Source organism: Ursus maritimus, unplaced genomic scaffold, assembly GCF_017311325.1.
Source record: "Ursus maritimus isolate PB19 unplaced genomic scaffold, ASM1731132v1 scaffold_2, whole genome shotgun sequence".
Classification (NCBI taxonomy): domain Eukaryota; kingdom Metazoa; phylum Chordata; class Mammalia; order Carnivora; family Ursidae; genus Ursus; species Ursus maritimus.
The window spans coordinates 45405552-45422555 of NW_024424452.1; the positions used below are offsets into that span (position 1 = coordinate 45405552).

A 17004-nucleotide genomic window follows, 5' to 3' on the forward strand; every position below is an offset into this window, starting at 1 on the left:
ATGCCACCTCTTGGACCAGACTCAGAAACTGCAGATGAGCTCTGGGAAGCCAGGACTCTTCTGAGTTTTGAAGTACTGGGGTGCCCTGGGCAGTCCCCTGAGTCCCTACACGGTCCTGTCTCAGTCCTGAAGCTCTGCTGCAGCAGAGGACTGGTTGGGGGGCTACAGAATCTATCCCAGGTTTGGAGCCAGAGGCCTGGCCTTGGTCTTGGCCCTGCTACCGACTCCTAAGTCTGTTTAGCCTCCAAAGTGTCAAAGCTTTAGTTTCTTCTGTGGGAAAACCAGCATATACTGTATGCCCCACCCACTTCACGAAAGTGCTCGGAGAATCCTGAGGATGCCATGGCAGACTGAGTCATGACCCCACAGATATCCAGGTCCTAACCCCCGGAACCTGTGACTGTGACCTGAGACGGCCAAAGGGAAGGTGCTGATGTGATTTGAGTCCGATATCTGGAGATGGGGGGATATCCCGTATTATCCAGGTGAGTCCTCAGTGCACTAGCAAGTATCTCGGTACCAGGGAGGCAGAGGGAGATTTGACAAGAGGAAGCAAGAGGGATGAGGCCGCGAGCCAAGGAATGCTAGCAGCCACCCAAAGGCAGGAAAGGCAAGATGAGGATTCTCCTTTGGAGCCTCGGGGAGGAATCGGCCCTCTGATACCTTGATTTTAGTCCCTCCAAGATTCATTTCCAACTTCTCGCCTCCAGACCCATCAGAGAATCCATTTCTGTTGTTCAAGCCACTAAGTTTGTGGTAATTTGTTCCAGGAGGCCTAGGACACTGGGACAGATGGAGTCAGCTGGAGTCAGGCGTCCTTATTTCTCGAGTTGGAGGGGAGTCCCAGCTGGCGGGCACCCAAGGCCTTGAGGCACATCTCTACAGGCCCTCAGAGCGACGCTGGCCCACACGTGGGCAGGAACGGCGGGCAGATATGTGGCTTCAGAGCCCTTGAAAACACGTTCAAGGTCAGTAAACCATGAGGCCCGGACCCGTCACCGTGGTCTGAGAATCGGGGCCATTCAGACGTGCCTGCCCTTGGCAGCAGACTGCCAGCCTTGGAGAGAAGATACCGTGTGGTAACTCTCTTTGAGGGCAAAGAGAGAAGGTGGGGGGCAGTTCACAGGAGCCACAGAGAAGACAGCACTATAGAAGTGTCCCCCACACTCAGTGACAGTGACCGAGTATGAAGCACTCTCTAGGCATCGTCCCCTTTCAGCACCGCTAGTCCTGGGAGCCAGGGGCTCTATCACACAGGGTCCCAGGGTCTGAAAAGGCGGCGCTCTTCCCCTCAGCATATAAACCTGCTCACACCTCGCCATCTTAAAAAGGAGATCTTCTCGAGAGGCTCCCCTGCCATCCTGGGCCCTCAGCTGTGGTGCTCGAGGGGTGGGCCTGGGCACAGGGACATCGGGGCATCATCCCGTCACCCCCAGCACCCCGACGCCCACCGCAGGGGCCAGTCCCCTCCCTGCCAGCTTTTGCTTTGCTCTCTCCTGACCCCACCTCCCTGCTCCTGCTGCCCCAGCTCCTGGGCTGCCTTCCCCCTCCCCGCCTTTCCCCTCCATCCTCAGGGCTGCATTTGCTCCTCCTGCGTCCCCTGGGCAGACTCTGCCCTTCCTGAGCACCTCCAACCGCCCCCTAGGCATGTTTCTCCTGTAGGTCCTCCTGGTTCCTCAAACTTGCTGGATGAAAAACGGGATCCGCATGCTTTGGTGGACAGCCTGCTGCCCTGGACATTCCGTCCTACAGACAGGCCCAGCGCACAGGCCAGGAACCACCCCAGGAACCAGGGGCCCCTCTGCTGTCTCCTCCTGCCCCCACACCCACAGGTCGCTGTCTCTTCCCTGTCTCTCTCCCTGCCCTTCCCCTCCACCGCTGTGGCTCAGTTCGGACCTCGCTGCCTCCTTCCAGGGTCATTCCAGTTACCTGCTGGCCCCTCTGGTTCATCTCTGCCCCCTTTGGCCTAACCCGCTCTGCAGTATGAGCTGCATTCTGTGTAAACCCTTCATGTGCCATTGCCAGCCACTGCGGGGAGCCCAGGCGCCCCGATTCTGTCCACTCTTGCTCTTGCCATCCCCCCATTCAGAGTTCTCAAACTCAGATGGCCAGGGGGCCAGGCAGGGACTGAAACAGGTGGACCGTGGAGTGTGGGACACTGGGCAGCAACAGAGGCTGGGGGGGGCCTGCCAGGCTGGGATGAATGCAGCCCTCGGACTGCCAGCCTCACCTCCCTGGTCCGTCCCTCACTGTTGGTCTTTCCAGCATGCCCGCCTGCCATGTCATCTGTGCTGTCACACAGGGCCCTCGCTCGGAAGGGGGCGCCCTGGGTGTAATGCCCTGCTGTCCCCATCTTGACATTCTTCATCATTTTACCTGGGACCTTGTGTTCTAGAAGCGAAAGCTAACAGGACAGTGGAGCATGTGTGCGTGTGTGCCTGGGAGATGTCTGTCTGCCTTCGTGTCACCCGTTTGCACGCGGCATTTGCTATACCTGATGAGCACAGAGTTCCAGGCCGACCCACTGTGCGTGGGAATTCAGCCAGACTCGGGTGAGCGCGTTGCTCCCACAACTAAGCCCCCCCCCCACCGACAGTCCCAGAGGCCACACCTTCCATCGGGCAGAGCTGGCTTTGAACGTAGAAGAAGGTGGTGCTTTAAGAAACACGAAAAACCGAGCATAGCCCTGTATTATTTCTTACTTATGTTACCTCCTTGTATTAGCCAACAACTTAAGCTAAAAATGACACAGAAGACAGAAAGACTGAGTGACTCACAGTCTTTTTCTTTTCAGTCTTTCCTGACTCAGTGAGCTGGGGGGAGGGAGTGCTGCTAACATGTGCACATATCAAGAAGTAAAACAAAACAGCTGAGTTGGCTTCGTGTGGCATTTCCACTGTTCCGCTAAGAACAAAATACATATGTATGAAGGAGCTATGACACAGGCATTGTGTCATTTTGGTGACTTCCACATTGGAGTCAAATGACCTTATATTTGCATTTAAAACTGACATTCAGATATAAAGATAAAACTCACGCTAATACTTTGAGTTTCTAATATTTCTTCACATAGAATGGCATGGAATACCAAAGAAAAAAACGGCATGATGAGAGAGAGAGACAGACAGAGAGACCACAGAAGAAAGGGAAAAGCTTTCTACTCCCGACCTTTAATGGCATGGCCCCCACGTGCTCCCTGGGCCCCCAGCAGCCCCGAGCGCGCTGCTCCCACAGCCCGGCCTCTCCTCACTGTGGCACCACCTCCCTGTGCGGCCTGGCTAGCTCTTCACCCTTCAAAGCAGCCAGGTTGGCATCTCTTTCCAGAAGAGAGTCCTTCGGACCGAAAGCACCCGATGCATCCTGTCCCCACAGCTGGAAGGACGTTCTCATGTCTGACACACAGCAAGGAGGTCGCTGCCCCGCCTGTCTTTGAGGCGCCAACACCCCGGGCACCCGCACCGGCCTGCCTGAGACCTGACTGCAGCGCTCACGGAGAGCAGCTGCCGCTGCCGCGCTCCCCTTCATCATCAGGCCCCTGGCTCCTGATCCCAGAACCCTGTCCCTGCCCCTCAGTATGTGCCCCTGCACGGGGCTCCTTTGACTCCCCCCACGGTGCTCTGCCTGCACGAGCGCCCTCTCCACCATCAGAACCCATGTCGGCCCCAGCTGGACCAAGAACATCCTGTCTGCCACGCTAGCCACCTGTCATCCTCCGCAAGTAGTCCTCTTGGGAAGTGAGCCCCTCTCACTCCCTTTCGGGGCACAGAGAGTGGTGCTGAAGGAACCTTTTCCTGGCAGAGGGGAAGACTATTCCTCACCCACTTACAAGCAAGGTCTCCACTTCCTGCTCGTTTCCAGGGCCAGAGCCCCTATATACGCCTGAAGTTCTCTGTGGCTGCAGGGGGCTGATTAGTGGACTGGGGACTGAGCAACCGGAGCAGAGTGCCTATGGAGCCGGGGGTGGGGACGGGTCTTGTCTGCGTCTGGCCGCTGCAGAGGCCTGGCCCCCACGGCTCCTGCCTGGCCAGCACCACCTTTCTCAGGCAGCCCAGGCCAGCCCCCATGACGCGTGGCAGGCAGGCCTGGCTACCCCTCCCCTCCCTTCCCCCCGCCCACAGCTGGAGGGCCAGCGAACCTCAGGGACTGTTAAGGTCTCAGGCTAGTCCCAGAGCCGGAGCCGGGTTTTCCCAGATCAGGTTTCCTGGATTCAACAGGAGAGAGGCTCTCGCTGGTACTGTCGTCATTCTGACAGTCCTCTTGTCTGCTCCTCCCCTCTTCCTCCCCACCCCAAACCAGCCCCGTGGAAAAACTCGCATCAGGAGCCCCAGCCGTTAAAGTCTGGGGTTCTGCGGAGCCTGGCCCACGTGGCACAGTCTTTCCTTCGTCTGCAGGAACTAAGCAGCACCCCCAGGCCCCGGGATGGCGGCTGACCCCTCACATGGAAAGCCAGCTGCCTTCACTGACAGAATTTTTCCTTTCCTGGTCCTACCGTGACTACCCTTCAGCCAAATGCTTGTTTCCATAACCAAAAGTTAATTCTAATTTACTTGTTTTGGGAGTTTTTCCGAAAGGTTTACAATTCCCCTGAGGATCATGGTTAGGCATTTTAGGACATCGCAAAATCAGATTTGGAGAGCGTGGGATAGGATATTCCTCTTAAAAGCAGCCCCATTTCAGACCACATCTCAAATAGCTCAAAATCAAAACTACCAGACTCGTTGAACAGCAAACAACCTTCACGGGCAGCAAACCCACGGCCTGTGTCGGTTTCAGCCAAATGCTTTTTATTTACCTGCAACAAGGACACACAGTGCAATCTGGTCTTACTTGCCAGGCCCAGATAATTAGGGGTCTGTAGAGAAGGATCCAGAAAGAAAATCCCATCCACACTCACAGCAGCCCCAGGGAGGCACGTGACAGCAACAAGCAACTAAAAATGATTCCCCAAGGGGCGCCTGGGGGGCGCAGTCCATGGAGTGTCTGACTCTTGGTTTCAGCTCAGACCAGGATCTCAGGGCCGTGAGATCAAGCCCCGAGTTGGGCTCCATGCTCAGCAGGGTGGGGGTGGGATGGGGGGGTGAGGGGGGGGCGTCTGCTTGAGATTCTCTCTCCCTCTCTCTCTGCCCCTCCTGCTCATGTGCTTGCTCTCAAATAAAGAAATCTTAAAAAAAAAAAAATTCCTGGAGCACCTCTGTGGCTCAGTTAAGCACCTGCTTTCTGCTCAGGTCATGATCCCAGGGTCCTGGGATCGAGCCCTTGCTTCGGTCTCCTTGCTCAGCGGGGAGGCTGCTTCTCCCTTTGCCCCTACCCCCTGCTCTTTTGCTTGCGTGCTCTCATGCCCCCACACCTTGCAACAATAAGTAAATAAATAAATCTTTTTTAAAAAATGATTCCCCAAAACAAGCCAGTCAAGAGTCCACACGGCCCGGTCCCCTCTCTGAGCCACCCTGTCTTTTCACCCCTGTGTGTTTGAAGAGAACCCCGCATCCACATTCCCATACTGTGTTTTCTTGGTGGTGGACTCCAGAGGCAAAACCCTACAGGCCAGTCTGTAAGCAGAGCCTTACACTCTCCATGTGCTGCTGTCGTTGTGGTTAAACAAATACTGAGCAGCGAGAGGCAACGTCTTCCCCCCTCCGGCTCCCACCAGGTAAATGGCCATCAGGACGTGATGCGTCTCTGTCCAGGATCAGCATCTCAGGCAGGCTCCTGGAGGAGGAGTGGTCCTAAGAGCCCCAGAAAGGTGCCTGTTGGCAGTTACGCTGCTGGCGGCCCCCCAGGGAAGGCACAGCAGAGAACTCCACTGCTGGCTCGGAAGTCACCTGGGGAGGAGGCCCCAAGGCTGACCGTCATCATCACTGAGGGCACACAGGTGTGCAGGCCTGTCTTCCCTGTCCGTATTGGAGCCCCCCGTGGAGGGGTACGGCTACATTTCTGGGGGAACTGTCCCTCCCACTCACAGGTGAAGCGTTGGAGTAAGGGGTCACCGGGGAGCTCACTCCCGAGGCGGGGCGGGGGTGGGCTATGGTATGGGGCTCAGGGCCTGTGGTCCCATGAGCATGGTCCAGGCTGCCCGGAGCCAGTGAGGAAATGGGAACCTTGGGCTCAGGCCCCAGGGCATTCTGCGGAAATCGAGCATGACCTACAGCTTCAGAATTCACTGTCCATGCAGAGGAACCGCCTTCTATGCCATGGTTAGCTTGCTTCCACCATGGAAGAGAAAGAAAATGAAAAAACCATCGTCTCCTGCTTCCACCCCAACCTCTGTGGCCCAAGCACGGCCTCCTTCTGGAGGTTCAGGAGATTTTGCTCTGGGGTCTATTTTTACTGGTTATTTCCCCACTCCCACTCTGCCATTATTCTGGGATTTTCTCCCAATAAGAATCCCTTGCTGTATCATGGCCTGATAAACTTACTGCAAGAAACCATAGGATTTTGTGGAGGAAACAGTCTTTAGCGAATATCTAACTTCATTGGAGACCCATAGAAGGGCAGGAACTCGGCCAAGGTCACACAGCTATCAGCGGCTGAGACCAGGCTGTAGCCCAGGTGTCTGCTCACAGCAGGTGCTCCTTCCACCACCTTGTCTGACAGTAGCCAGCACCTTGTTCTGAGGAGGGAATGGGAACAAAGCGGCCGAGGGAGCAGAAGATGGAAGAAGGAAAAGGTATAAGGCAAATCATGTCACCTGTCAAAGCACGTACATTTTTCAACAAGCACTCTGATGAAACTATTATCCAATAGTGTTATTTTTCAATTTTTCAATCGGTATCGGTGATGACTCCATGGATGTTTGGCTGAGTTCTCTTTGGGAGAGACACCTGTAGCCAGCTCCCATTTCCCTCTCTAGCTGTTCTTCCCCAACGTGTGTTCCATTCACGGTTCCCAGAGTCACTGTGTGGCTCTGGAACGCCCAGAACAGGCCTGTACGCTCCATGCTTCTGGAACATGATTCGCTCCTTTAGAACCAAGTCAGAAGGCTTCCCTTCTCTGTTTAGAAAACTCCTGTTCATCCTTCAAAACCCAGCTCAAACAACACTGCCTTAGAAAAGCTTCCCCAGCCTTCTTAGCACCCAGGCCACGCTGGTGCTCCCTTCTTCTGTTTCTCTGTTTCTCCCCTGCTATAGCATTTATCACACGATGCCTCAGTGGTTCCCATTCTCTCCAAGGCCGCCACTCATGGGATGGGGCCCTGGGGCCCACTGTACTAGTAATTCCCTTGTTTCTGGGACCTCCCCTCTCCCTGACCCCATGAATAAGAGTCCCTCGTTATATCATAGCCTGGTAACCCTACTGCAGAAAACTTAACTTAGTCATTGCCAGATACCCAACCCCATCGCAAAGCCTAGTACACAGAAAGCACTCAACAAATGTTTACAAAACTGACCAGTGCAGGTAGGTCTGTGTCTCCACTGACTTCTATATACTTTAGAAAGGAGCTTCCCACTAGCGTCACTGGCACGTTTCAAATATAAAACCTCGATGTTGGGGCACCTGGGTGGCTAAGTCAGTGAAGTATCTGACTCTTGATTTTGGCTCAGGTCATGATCTCAGGGTCCTGAGATTGAACCCTGTGTCAGGCTCCATGCTCAGCGGGGAGTCTGCTTGAGATTCTCTCTCTCTCCCTTTGTCCCTCCCCCCAGGCTCATATGTGTGCATATATGCTCTCTCTCTCTCTCAAAACAACAACGACAACACAACACCACCCCTAGATGTTATTAACACTGATCACTGGCCGAAGGCATAATTCCACTTGCTTTTCCTTCCAGAGAAGTCTGACCATCTGGCTCCTCTCTCTCCTTTCAACCTAACCCCAGGCTGAGCCTGTTACCAGAGCTGAGCAGGACACGGAGGCCAGGCAGAAGGAACTCACCTATGACATTCCGGATGTCATCCTCCTCTTCTGGGCTCAGGGTGGGGCTGGCAGGGGCTGTGCCCTGCCCCGTGGTAGCATCTCTCCCCAGTGAGTCTGTCCGGACTGTGGTGGGAGGCACTAGGGCTGTGGATGGAGCCTCGGTAAACGTGTCCCCAGAGGCCCCTGGCAGGGAAACCGAGGTTGGAGGCTGCTGGGTGGCTGTGTGGGCCACGGTGGTGGCTGGTACCTGAGTGGAAGGTTCCAGGCTTGCCTCCACCGTGGGACCTGGAAACACTGAGGAGGTCTGGAGTGGTGCTGAGAACTTTTCCACTGAGGCAGACAGGGTGGGGTCTGGGGTGCTGGGATCGGAGGGCGCGGCCAGGGCTGAGGTCTGTGTGTCACTCATCCTGGTGGTGCCCTGACGGGTGACCACTGGCCTCTGAGTGGAACTGGTCAGCAGGTCGTTGTGTCTCAGAAGCTGATCTTCAATCAGCAAATCCACTCCATTTTCACCACTGAAAAACTCGTCTTCTGGGAAACAAACAAGGTCATCTGTGACTCAGGGAGAGGAACACTGTCAGAGGAGCAAAAGCATGCGGTATGTGGCAGATTAGGAAGAGGGCTCCTGGGGCGCCTGGGTAGCTCAGGTGGTTAAGTGTCTGCCTTCAGTTCAGGTCATGATTCTGGGGTCCTGGGATCGAGCCCCACATCAGGTTCCCTGCTTCTCCCTCTCCTCCCCGCTCAGGCTCTCTCTCGCTATTTCTCTCTCTCAAATAAATAAACAAAATCTTTAGAAAAAAATTAAAAGGGATCTTTCCTCAACACGATGCCCTGGTTCAGAGATGGGGCTGGGCTGGGATTTCAGAAGAGGAGAGTGAGAAGCTGCAGAGACAGGAGGGCACTGTGTCTCCTGGAGGGTCTCTGAATAGACTGCCTCTCAGGCTCGGGGACACCGGGAGGACGCATACCCGTGGCCACGGAGCCCGGAAAAAGCCGGTCACCCTGTTCCCTCATCCAGCACATGTTTATGGCACACACTCAACAATCGTGGGCAAAACAAACATCTTGCCCTTGTGGAGCTTCTGTCTAGTGGTACAGACACTAAATGATAAGTAGACAGCACGCTTGATGGTGCTGGGAACAAAAAAGTCGAGTAGGATGAGGCGTGTCCGGAGAGCAGGCAGGCAGCAGGCGAGACTTGCAGTGATGGATCAAGTGGTCAGGATGGAGATGAGAGAGGCCGGAGGAGGTGAGGGAGCTGGCCAAGCAGCCATCCAGGGAAGAGTATTCCAGGGTGAAGGGCAGTAGCGCAAAGGCCCTGAGGCCAGCACGTGTCTGCGGAGGGTCCAGTGTGCACGAGAGGCAGAGGGTGTGCGGGGAGAGTAACCAGTGATGGCAGGGAGGGCACGGGAGCCAGGTCACCTGGGGTCTGGGTGCTGTGTTCGGACTTCGGTTCTTATTCTGAGTGAAATGGGGGAGTGGGCAGGGTTTTGAGCAGAGAAGGAATAGGAGGAAGTAAGCCTCTCTTAGGACACAAAGAGGTCTAACCACAAATGAAATAAAGACTAAATTGTGTTTCATCTGTTTGTCAAAACCACCACAAAGGAACTGAAACTCCAAAAGCCACGGGCAGGGCAGAAATGTGTGTAGTACGTAACACTGACAAACGACTTGTTCCAGAATTTAAAAAATCCCACAAATCAGTAATTTAAAAAGACAACAAACAAGGTTAAAAGTGGGCAAACTGATTATGCCAAGAGCTAGGTAAGCATAACCCGGGAAGGGGGAGAAACCCAAGTCACCTGGAGGCAGGGACACCAGGTTGGGCTCTGAGCATAGCATTCTCCCCACCCGCATTCCCCCTCCCCTGCAAGCCTCAGTGTCCTCAAAACAGAACTGGAGGGCACCAAAGTCCCTTACAACTCTGCTATGTGATCTTCCACAAGCCCAGAGACCTCAAGTGACTTGCCCGAGGCCGCTCAGCAAACTGTGAGGAAATGCAGCAGGAACTCTGGATAATTTGTCATGGTGGGCAATTCCCCCATGACCCTGCTGGCTCTGCGGGGTCACAGCAGTCATCAGACTGTAGAAGGGTCCAAATGGTGACTCCCTCTCCGCCCTGCCTCCGCAGTGGGCCTGCTGACCCCAACTCACGCTGCTCTTCGATGTCATTCTCCTCCTCGGGGTCCTTGGCCTTGTAGTAGGTGATGCCCCGGATGACGGTGGGCTTGGAGGCCGGCCGGCCCCGCAGGTGGACCTGCCTCTGCAGGGGCCGCTGGGGCCTCACCACCTCGGGCGGAGCCAGGGGCCGCGTGTGCAGGAGCTCGATGGAGTTGATCTGCTGGGACACGGTCTCTTCCTGCAGAAACCGCTCCTCATACTGCTCCTCAGAGGGGACACAAGGGGAGGCCCGGTCACTGGACAGGCAGTGGTCAGGAGGACGCAATGCTGCGGCCAAGGCACCATTCCAGGTGCTTCACTTATGCCCAATAACTGAATCTTGCCACGAGTCCTCCGGGGTAGGAACTCTTTATCATTCCCATTTACACGTTAGGAATCTGAAGCACAGAGAGGTTATGCACATTGCCCAAGGTCCCACAGCAGGTAAGTGACAGAGGCAGGATTTGAACCCAGGCAGCCTGGCTCCAGCGTGTGTCTCTAACCTCCACACTGTACTTCCCAGAGAGGGCAGTTCTCCTCTCGGCTCTGGCCTAGGGCTGCTGCCGGACTTAGATCTGCTATCAGGTGTTTCAGTGAGGTCTCTGTGTGGGCGACGGTGAGGCCTGAGGCCCAAGGTGTGCACCTCAGGATGAAGGTTTTACTTCCGCTGTCAGAAAGAACCGTTCCAGACCCGCCCTGATGCCTCCAGAAGAAAGTCCAGGGTCCCTGGCCTGGTGTTCACACTCCTCTTAAAAGCGGGCCTTGACCTAGCTCTGCATTCTTCTCTCTAGTTCCGCCCCCAGCCCCAACCCTCAGTACTTCAGTCACTTGGCGGACTCCTCACCCTCTTGGCTCTCCTAAGCTGCGGGGTCTTTGCTCCGACTGTTTTCTCCATCTGGAAGGCCACTCCCTTCTCCCTTCCAGAGCTACTTACCATAATCTACCCATTTCTCAAGGCCTGGCTAACATCTCAGATCCTTAAGAAAATACTCCCAGACCTTCTCATCCATAATTAATCTTTCTTTCCCAATCCTTACTTTTCACGTTGTGGCAGAGACTTCTGATTGACTTACGCAAATTCCATCTCCTGTTCCTTTCTAATGGGAAGCTGGTTCTGTGGGAGTAGCCATGGGACAAAGTTCTGGCCAGTGGGGTATAAGCAGAAGTTGGTGGAAAGAGCTTTTGGAAAAGCTCCTTAAAAGGGAGGCTGAGTCAGCCGGAAGGCATCTTTCACACTCTTCCTAATTTGTCTGGCCTGAAATGCAGACAGGGTGGCTGCAGCTGGGCAGCCATCTTGTGACCATGAGGAGGTTCTGAGGATGGACATCGCTATCGGCTTCGTGCAGTTAAGCACATCGGCCGAGGTCGGCCTGCCTCCAGAGCTCCTTCTACATGAAAGAACAGCAGTTTTTCTACTGCTGGAGGCACTGTGTTTGGGGCTTCTCAGAGCTGAACACAACTGCCAACGGACCAAGTCTATACCTCTGTTATAGCACCTCTCCCGGCCTGCGTTCTATGGGCATTATTTAAGGATTCCGTCTCTGTAGACTCTAAGGAACTGGGAGAACATCAACCACCTCTTGCTCATCTTTGATTCCTTTGTATTTGTTCCACTGAATTTTTTAAAGTAATCTCTATGCCCAATGTGGGGCTCGAACTCACGACCCTGAAATCAAAAGTCGCATGTTCTGCTGACTCAGCCAGCCAGGTGCCCGTTACATTGAGTTTTTCGATCATAACAAATCCCAAGGAATGGGCTACATTTATGACGGGCACTGGATTTTGTCAAATGATGCTGTACAGTAGGTTGCCATGACCTGAGCATCTTGATGTCACCATGACAATACCACTGCAAGTGCTCGGGCCAAACAGAAGAGCTGTCCTGTCCTCCATGGAGCTGCTGCCCAGCTCAGGGTTGGCCCTCCTGTGTCCTCAGTGTGGCAGGTCTCTGGATCCTGCCTTGGTCCATCAGGTCATGGACCCGCCCCCAATCCAGGATCGCAATCCCCCACCACTGAAAACAACGGACTTTGGGCACAAGTCCTGTGAGCTGTGTTCAAAGCAGGGCCACACAGATGGGTCCAGCTCCTGGGGCGGTGGCTCCGTCAGGGAAGTGTGAAGGGACCCAAGGGCAGGCCCAGCCCTGCTCTCAGGAGGACTCCTGAGGCCAAATAATGAAGAGGCAGCTTCCTATCTCCACCTAAGCCATGGAAGCCCCCTTGTCACCACAAGGAGGTGGGTAAGCTCCTCTAAACCCTATTACTCTAGACCTAGGTGAAATCCACCCAGAGAGCAGAGCCCACTTGGAAACAAAACCTCTGTCCCCAGATGACGCCCCGCGTCCTGAGGGGCAGAGCCGGACCTTCAGGGCCACAGAACAGCAGCCGGCAGAAGCCCAGCCGTAATGGCCAACTCCCTCACTCTGCACCGGAGGAAGCAAATCAGGCTCTTGTTTCGACCTTACAAATCTGGCCTGGAGAAGGCCCAGAGTCATTCCCAACCAGGCCCCCACGCCTGTGCTGGCTTCGCTGTGACAAAAGAGCTAACCCAGGTGAGTGAGCCGACATGGCCGCTCCTCGCTCCCCAGCACACGGCAGAGACCGGCTCTGCAAGCCGGGAGCATCCTTCTGCCAGCCTTCCCTGGTAGGGGCCGGAGAACCACCCAGAGAGAGGCAAGCATGTGCCCAGGGGAGCCCCCACACCTGCCGCCTGCCCCTCCTCAATTCCCCTTTCTTGCCGGGGAGGTGACCTCGACGAGAGATGCAGGGACGCATGGCCTGCGGTGATGGATTTTAGGGAGCACCCACGCTGACCAGACACATCCCTTCATGGTATTTTTGGCCCTTACAACAACGGGGCAAGGTAGACGGCACTATCCACACTTTACATGCAAGGAAAGAGGGGCTCAGGGTCATTTAGCGAGTTGGTTGCAGGTCAGTCAGTGAAGGGCTGAGGGGGGCACCTATGAAGCAGGTCTAGGGCCACTGTCTTCAGAGCCCACCTGCTTCCTGCCATGAAGCCACGCTGCCCACAGCCATGACCATGGGACTAACTTGTCTGCCATCTAAAAACTTGTCTACATCCCCAAGTCCACAGGGCCCTGGTCTGGCTAGTGCCCAGCAGACGTGGGGATCCCTCATTTCCCACTGGGGAAGGAGGCTGGGAGGCTGACGAGAGGCCCCAGACACTGTGGGCTGGCTAACTGCTGGACCCTGGTCTCCCTCTGCATTGCAAAAGCAGGTTGTCATTTCTTCATGGTAAACCCCAGGAACTGTCTTTAATTCCAGGCTCTCTGGGACAGGCGGGAACTACAGTTCCTTCTCCCGGCCAAGGAGATGGAGCAAGACCATAGCAGCCTCTGCCAGAGAACATATAATTTCCTTGGATTCACTGGCGACAGGCTGAGCTGGGCGGCAGCTGCCCCCACCAAGCTTTGCTTTCCTCTCTCTGCTAATCCGAGAGCCTGTTGTATGACTTCAACTCCTGGCGTCCCTATGTCCCCGCTCCCACCCTGCCCTCTCCACTCCCAACCCAGTTCCCGGAGCCCCTTGCCAATCCTCCAGGCAAGGACCTTCTTGGAGAGGGGCCTCCGACAAATTGCCACTCACGACTCCGAGAAACCCCAATATCATCTAAGAACCCTGAAAATAACCACAAACCTAGCCCCCACTTGCCTCCTTTCTAGCATGGGGCTTGCTAAAGACACAGAAAGACAAAGGAGGGGAGGAAGAGCCTAGCCTTGGGCCTCCTTCCCGGCTTCCCCCTTTCCCCCCCTCCCTGGCCCTGGCTCTACCCCGCCACCCTGGTTTGGTTGGATTGTGCTAACTTCAGCAGTGTGATGAATGGGGATTTCAGGAGGGGAAAGGGCTTTGCTGAGCAAAGAGAAAAAGAGTTTGGTGTGTTTGATTTGGTTTACTGTTTGCCCTCAGGAAATATGAGCTGGGTTGCTGAACATACCACATAATGTATCATCAAGACAACAGTCGAATTCTCCAGCTCAGCCGACCGGGAAGCTGGAGGCCAGAGAAGACAGGGAATGCCGGACTGTGCTGGGCACCAGGCCAGTGGGACATGTCAGACGGGCTGAGATAGGAGCCGCTGGGCCCCAGGTGGGGGGAGAGGGTGTCTCCAAGGTCCCATCCAGCCCGAATGTCCTTGGCTTTTTGGTTTATAAGCTCAGATCTGCTCAAGGATGACCCACCAAGCAGACTAAACATGTGCCTAGTAGCTAGCCTGTTGGGGGACAACTAAAATGAGAATAAAAATAATCGTTGAAGAAATATGATACATCCAAAAAAGCATCAAAGTAGTCATCATGGGCAAAGCCAGAAAATTATTGGCCTTCCTTATCCTTATTTTCTGGTTTGGAACTGGTTTTATTTTGAGTTACGCACTGGGCAGGGTGCAAGCACCATACTGTCTTTGGGGCTTCTTGCCTCCAAACTCCTAATCTGCCTGCTGTCTTACCTTGGGAACACATGTGCCCAGGATCCCCTCTAACCCACAGCTGCTGCCTGCTTGGCACCGCGTTGATGAGTTTCCAAGAGTTCCGAGCCCAGGGTGACTTCCTCTCTTGCCCCAGTTCTTACTGACCCAGGCAACAGAGTCCTACGTAGCAATGCCTAGCCGTTCTCTGTGCCCCGGTGCACGGCAACTGCTCAGCGGCTCTGACTGTCCCAGGCCCTGCTCCCCCACACCCCGCCTACTGCCCCAGGCTGAGGGGACACTCCGCCTACTGCCCCAGGCTGGTCCACCTGGAATCCAGGCTCTGCCGTCCACCAGCAACCCTTGGTCCAGTTAAAGCAAGCGAGGCCTCTCTTAACTGCTGTTGTCCCCCGGTTGCCAAGGACCTTCTTAGGACACTTCATCCAGACCTGCTCACTCGCTGCATCTCACACTCTTCAAGTCCTGCCACCAAAATTTACCTGTTTCCTCTTCCACTCCGGGGTTAGCTCCCAAATGGATACTGTTCTTGGACATCAGCTTAGGACACAACCGCCATGTTAAATGGCCACACTCGGAGCCACAGTAATACACGGAGCCATGAGGACATCAGTGGAACTTACTAACTGCGGCCAAGAGAAACCGCAGCAGATGGGGGCATTTTTGACAAGCAGGTCCTGTGGCATCGTTCCAGACACCATCGTACCACAAGTCCTGTATGAACAGGGAGGCCCCACAACTTACTATTTCTAAACAGGGGTGCTTTTGAGAGCGAAAGAAGGTTCCGTCAATGATAATGCCAGGATGGCAGGAGTGAACCATGATGGTCCCAGACAAGCCAGCACACACACTCCTCCTTACTCATCACTCAGGGACTCTCACAGAGGTGGGGTGAGGCCTGGGACTCCGGAGTCCTGGCTTCAACACTTCCTCACTGAGCCCCTCTGGCCTTCACCATTAGGCACCATGGACTTGTCCCCTGCCCCTCACCCCTACAGAAGGGCCGTCTAGAAGAAACGAGACCATGGCCATGAAAGAATCAAGACCTACAGAACTTGGTGTACAGGCGAGCCTGGCAGTGTGCTTCCCGGGGCCAGGACCATACCTCTGGTTGGGTGTAGGCTGCGGCCGCGTCCCTCTGCAGAGCTGAGCGCACGTCGGGCATGCCGTCTAGGATGCTGCCTGAGCAGTTCTCTTTCCCTCGCTTGTTCATCTCCGTTCGGATTTCTTCCACATCTTCTTTGAGTTGCTCATTTTCCTTGGTGAGGTTTTTAGAAACTTCCTGAGAAGAGAAAAAATGTCATAGGAAGATCCACGAAAGTGCTCTGACGTTGAGCAGGAGAGAGCTGGCACCTCTCTTCTGCTCAGAGCTAGACGCACAGAAACAGGCCGAAAAATCGGCCCAGGAGTGATTGGGGTCCTAGAGTGCATCCAGCCCTGCGCTGAGGGCCAGACCCCGGGCGGTCCTTCCAGGGCAGCGTGGCTCCAGTACGTCCCACTCCTGGAGATGCCCCCCCGCCCCAAGCCCCCATGGCTTTCCTAATCATGACACTGCTGTGTCTCTGGGTCATCAGGACACCTGGCTTCTTTTCTGCCATCGGTACACAGTGATGACAAACGTGACAAAAAATTCTTACTCATTTGGAGCCCCATACACGTGAAATGTATGAAAGAAGCTTGCTTAAAAAAAAAAAAAAAAGCAATTTTAGAAGAGGTGGCCAAAGACATCTACTTAGTCTGCTTTCCTAGTGAACACAAACTATTCCCCAGCACTTTAAAAGCATCGTTTACATAGAAAACCCATGGGATGGTTTCAAACTTTCCTACTGACCCATAAAAAATTTCCCTAAATGACCCTCACTTGGCAGATTACCTGTGTTCCTGATCTAGTTCATACTGGAAGGGACCAAAGGTACATTTCCGTCAACCAACACTGGTGAGCACCTTCTGTGTGTCTAAGGTACAGTGTGGTACAAAAAAGGCTCAGGATACCCCTGGGGTTCTGGGGAGATGCCAACTATAACTGGGAAAAAGGCCCGCACAGCAGGAGGAAGATGACCGAGCCTGCTGGATTCTGCAAGCGGCAAGTGTGAACTTACAGAGTCCAGAGGAGGGAGGGGACAGAGGAGATGCAGTGTCCTAGAGGTGACACTACATGGGATCTGAACCAGGGACAGTCACAGGCAGGCTCAGAGGCGCCCTTTCTCCTCAGGTTATTTCGAGAGAAGTTGACTGAACTGAGATCCAACATTGTCCAACTCTGGCCGGCATTCTAAGGTTTCCATAAGCGTCTGAGTTTTTGTTTTATTTTTTTAGTTATTTTTTTAAAAGATCATTTATTTATTGAGAGAGAAAGAACATGAGCAGGCAGGGTGGGGGAGCAGAGGTAGAGGGAGAAGCAGGCTCCCCGCTGAGCAGGGAGCCCCATGAGGGGCTCGATCCCAGCACCCTGGGACCCCAGCACCCCAGACGCTTCACCGACTGAGCCACCCAGGCGCCCTGCATCTGAGTTTTTAGATGTGATGTTTTCCCTGAGCCCTGTTCAT

At 54.6% G+C, this 17004-nt stretch overlaps 1 protein-coding gene across 3 annotated transcripts in view; it reads right to left on the reverse strand.

Annotated features, from left to right (window-relative positions):
* Positions 1-17004, reverse strand: part of OLFML2B (olfactomedin like 2B) — a 36605-nt gene that overhangs the window by 3487 nt on the left and 16114 nt on the right. The window contains exons 4-6 of one of the 3 annotated variants that reach the window (XM_040635963.1): positions 15564-15740; positions 10010-10238; positions 7874-8386 (exon numbers count right to left, since the gene is read on the reverse strand). In XM_040635963.1, coding sequence (XP_040491897.1) covers positions 7874-8386; positions 10010-10238; positions 15564-15740 — 919 coding nt within the window. Of the gene's footprint in view, positions 1-7873; positions 8387-10009; positions 10242-15563; positions 15741-17004 lie in introns of all 3 variants that reach the window. The other 2 variants (XM_040635962.1, XM_040635965.1) reach the window with 2 other exon arrangements.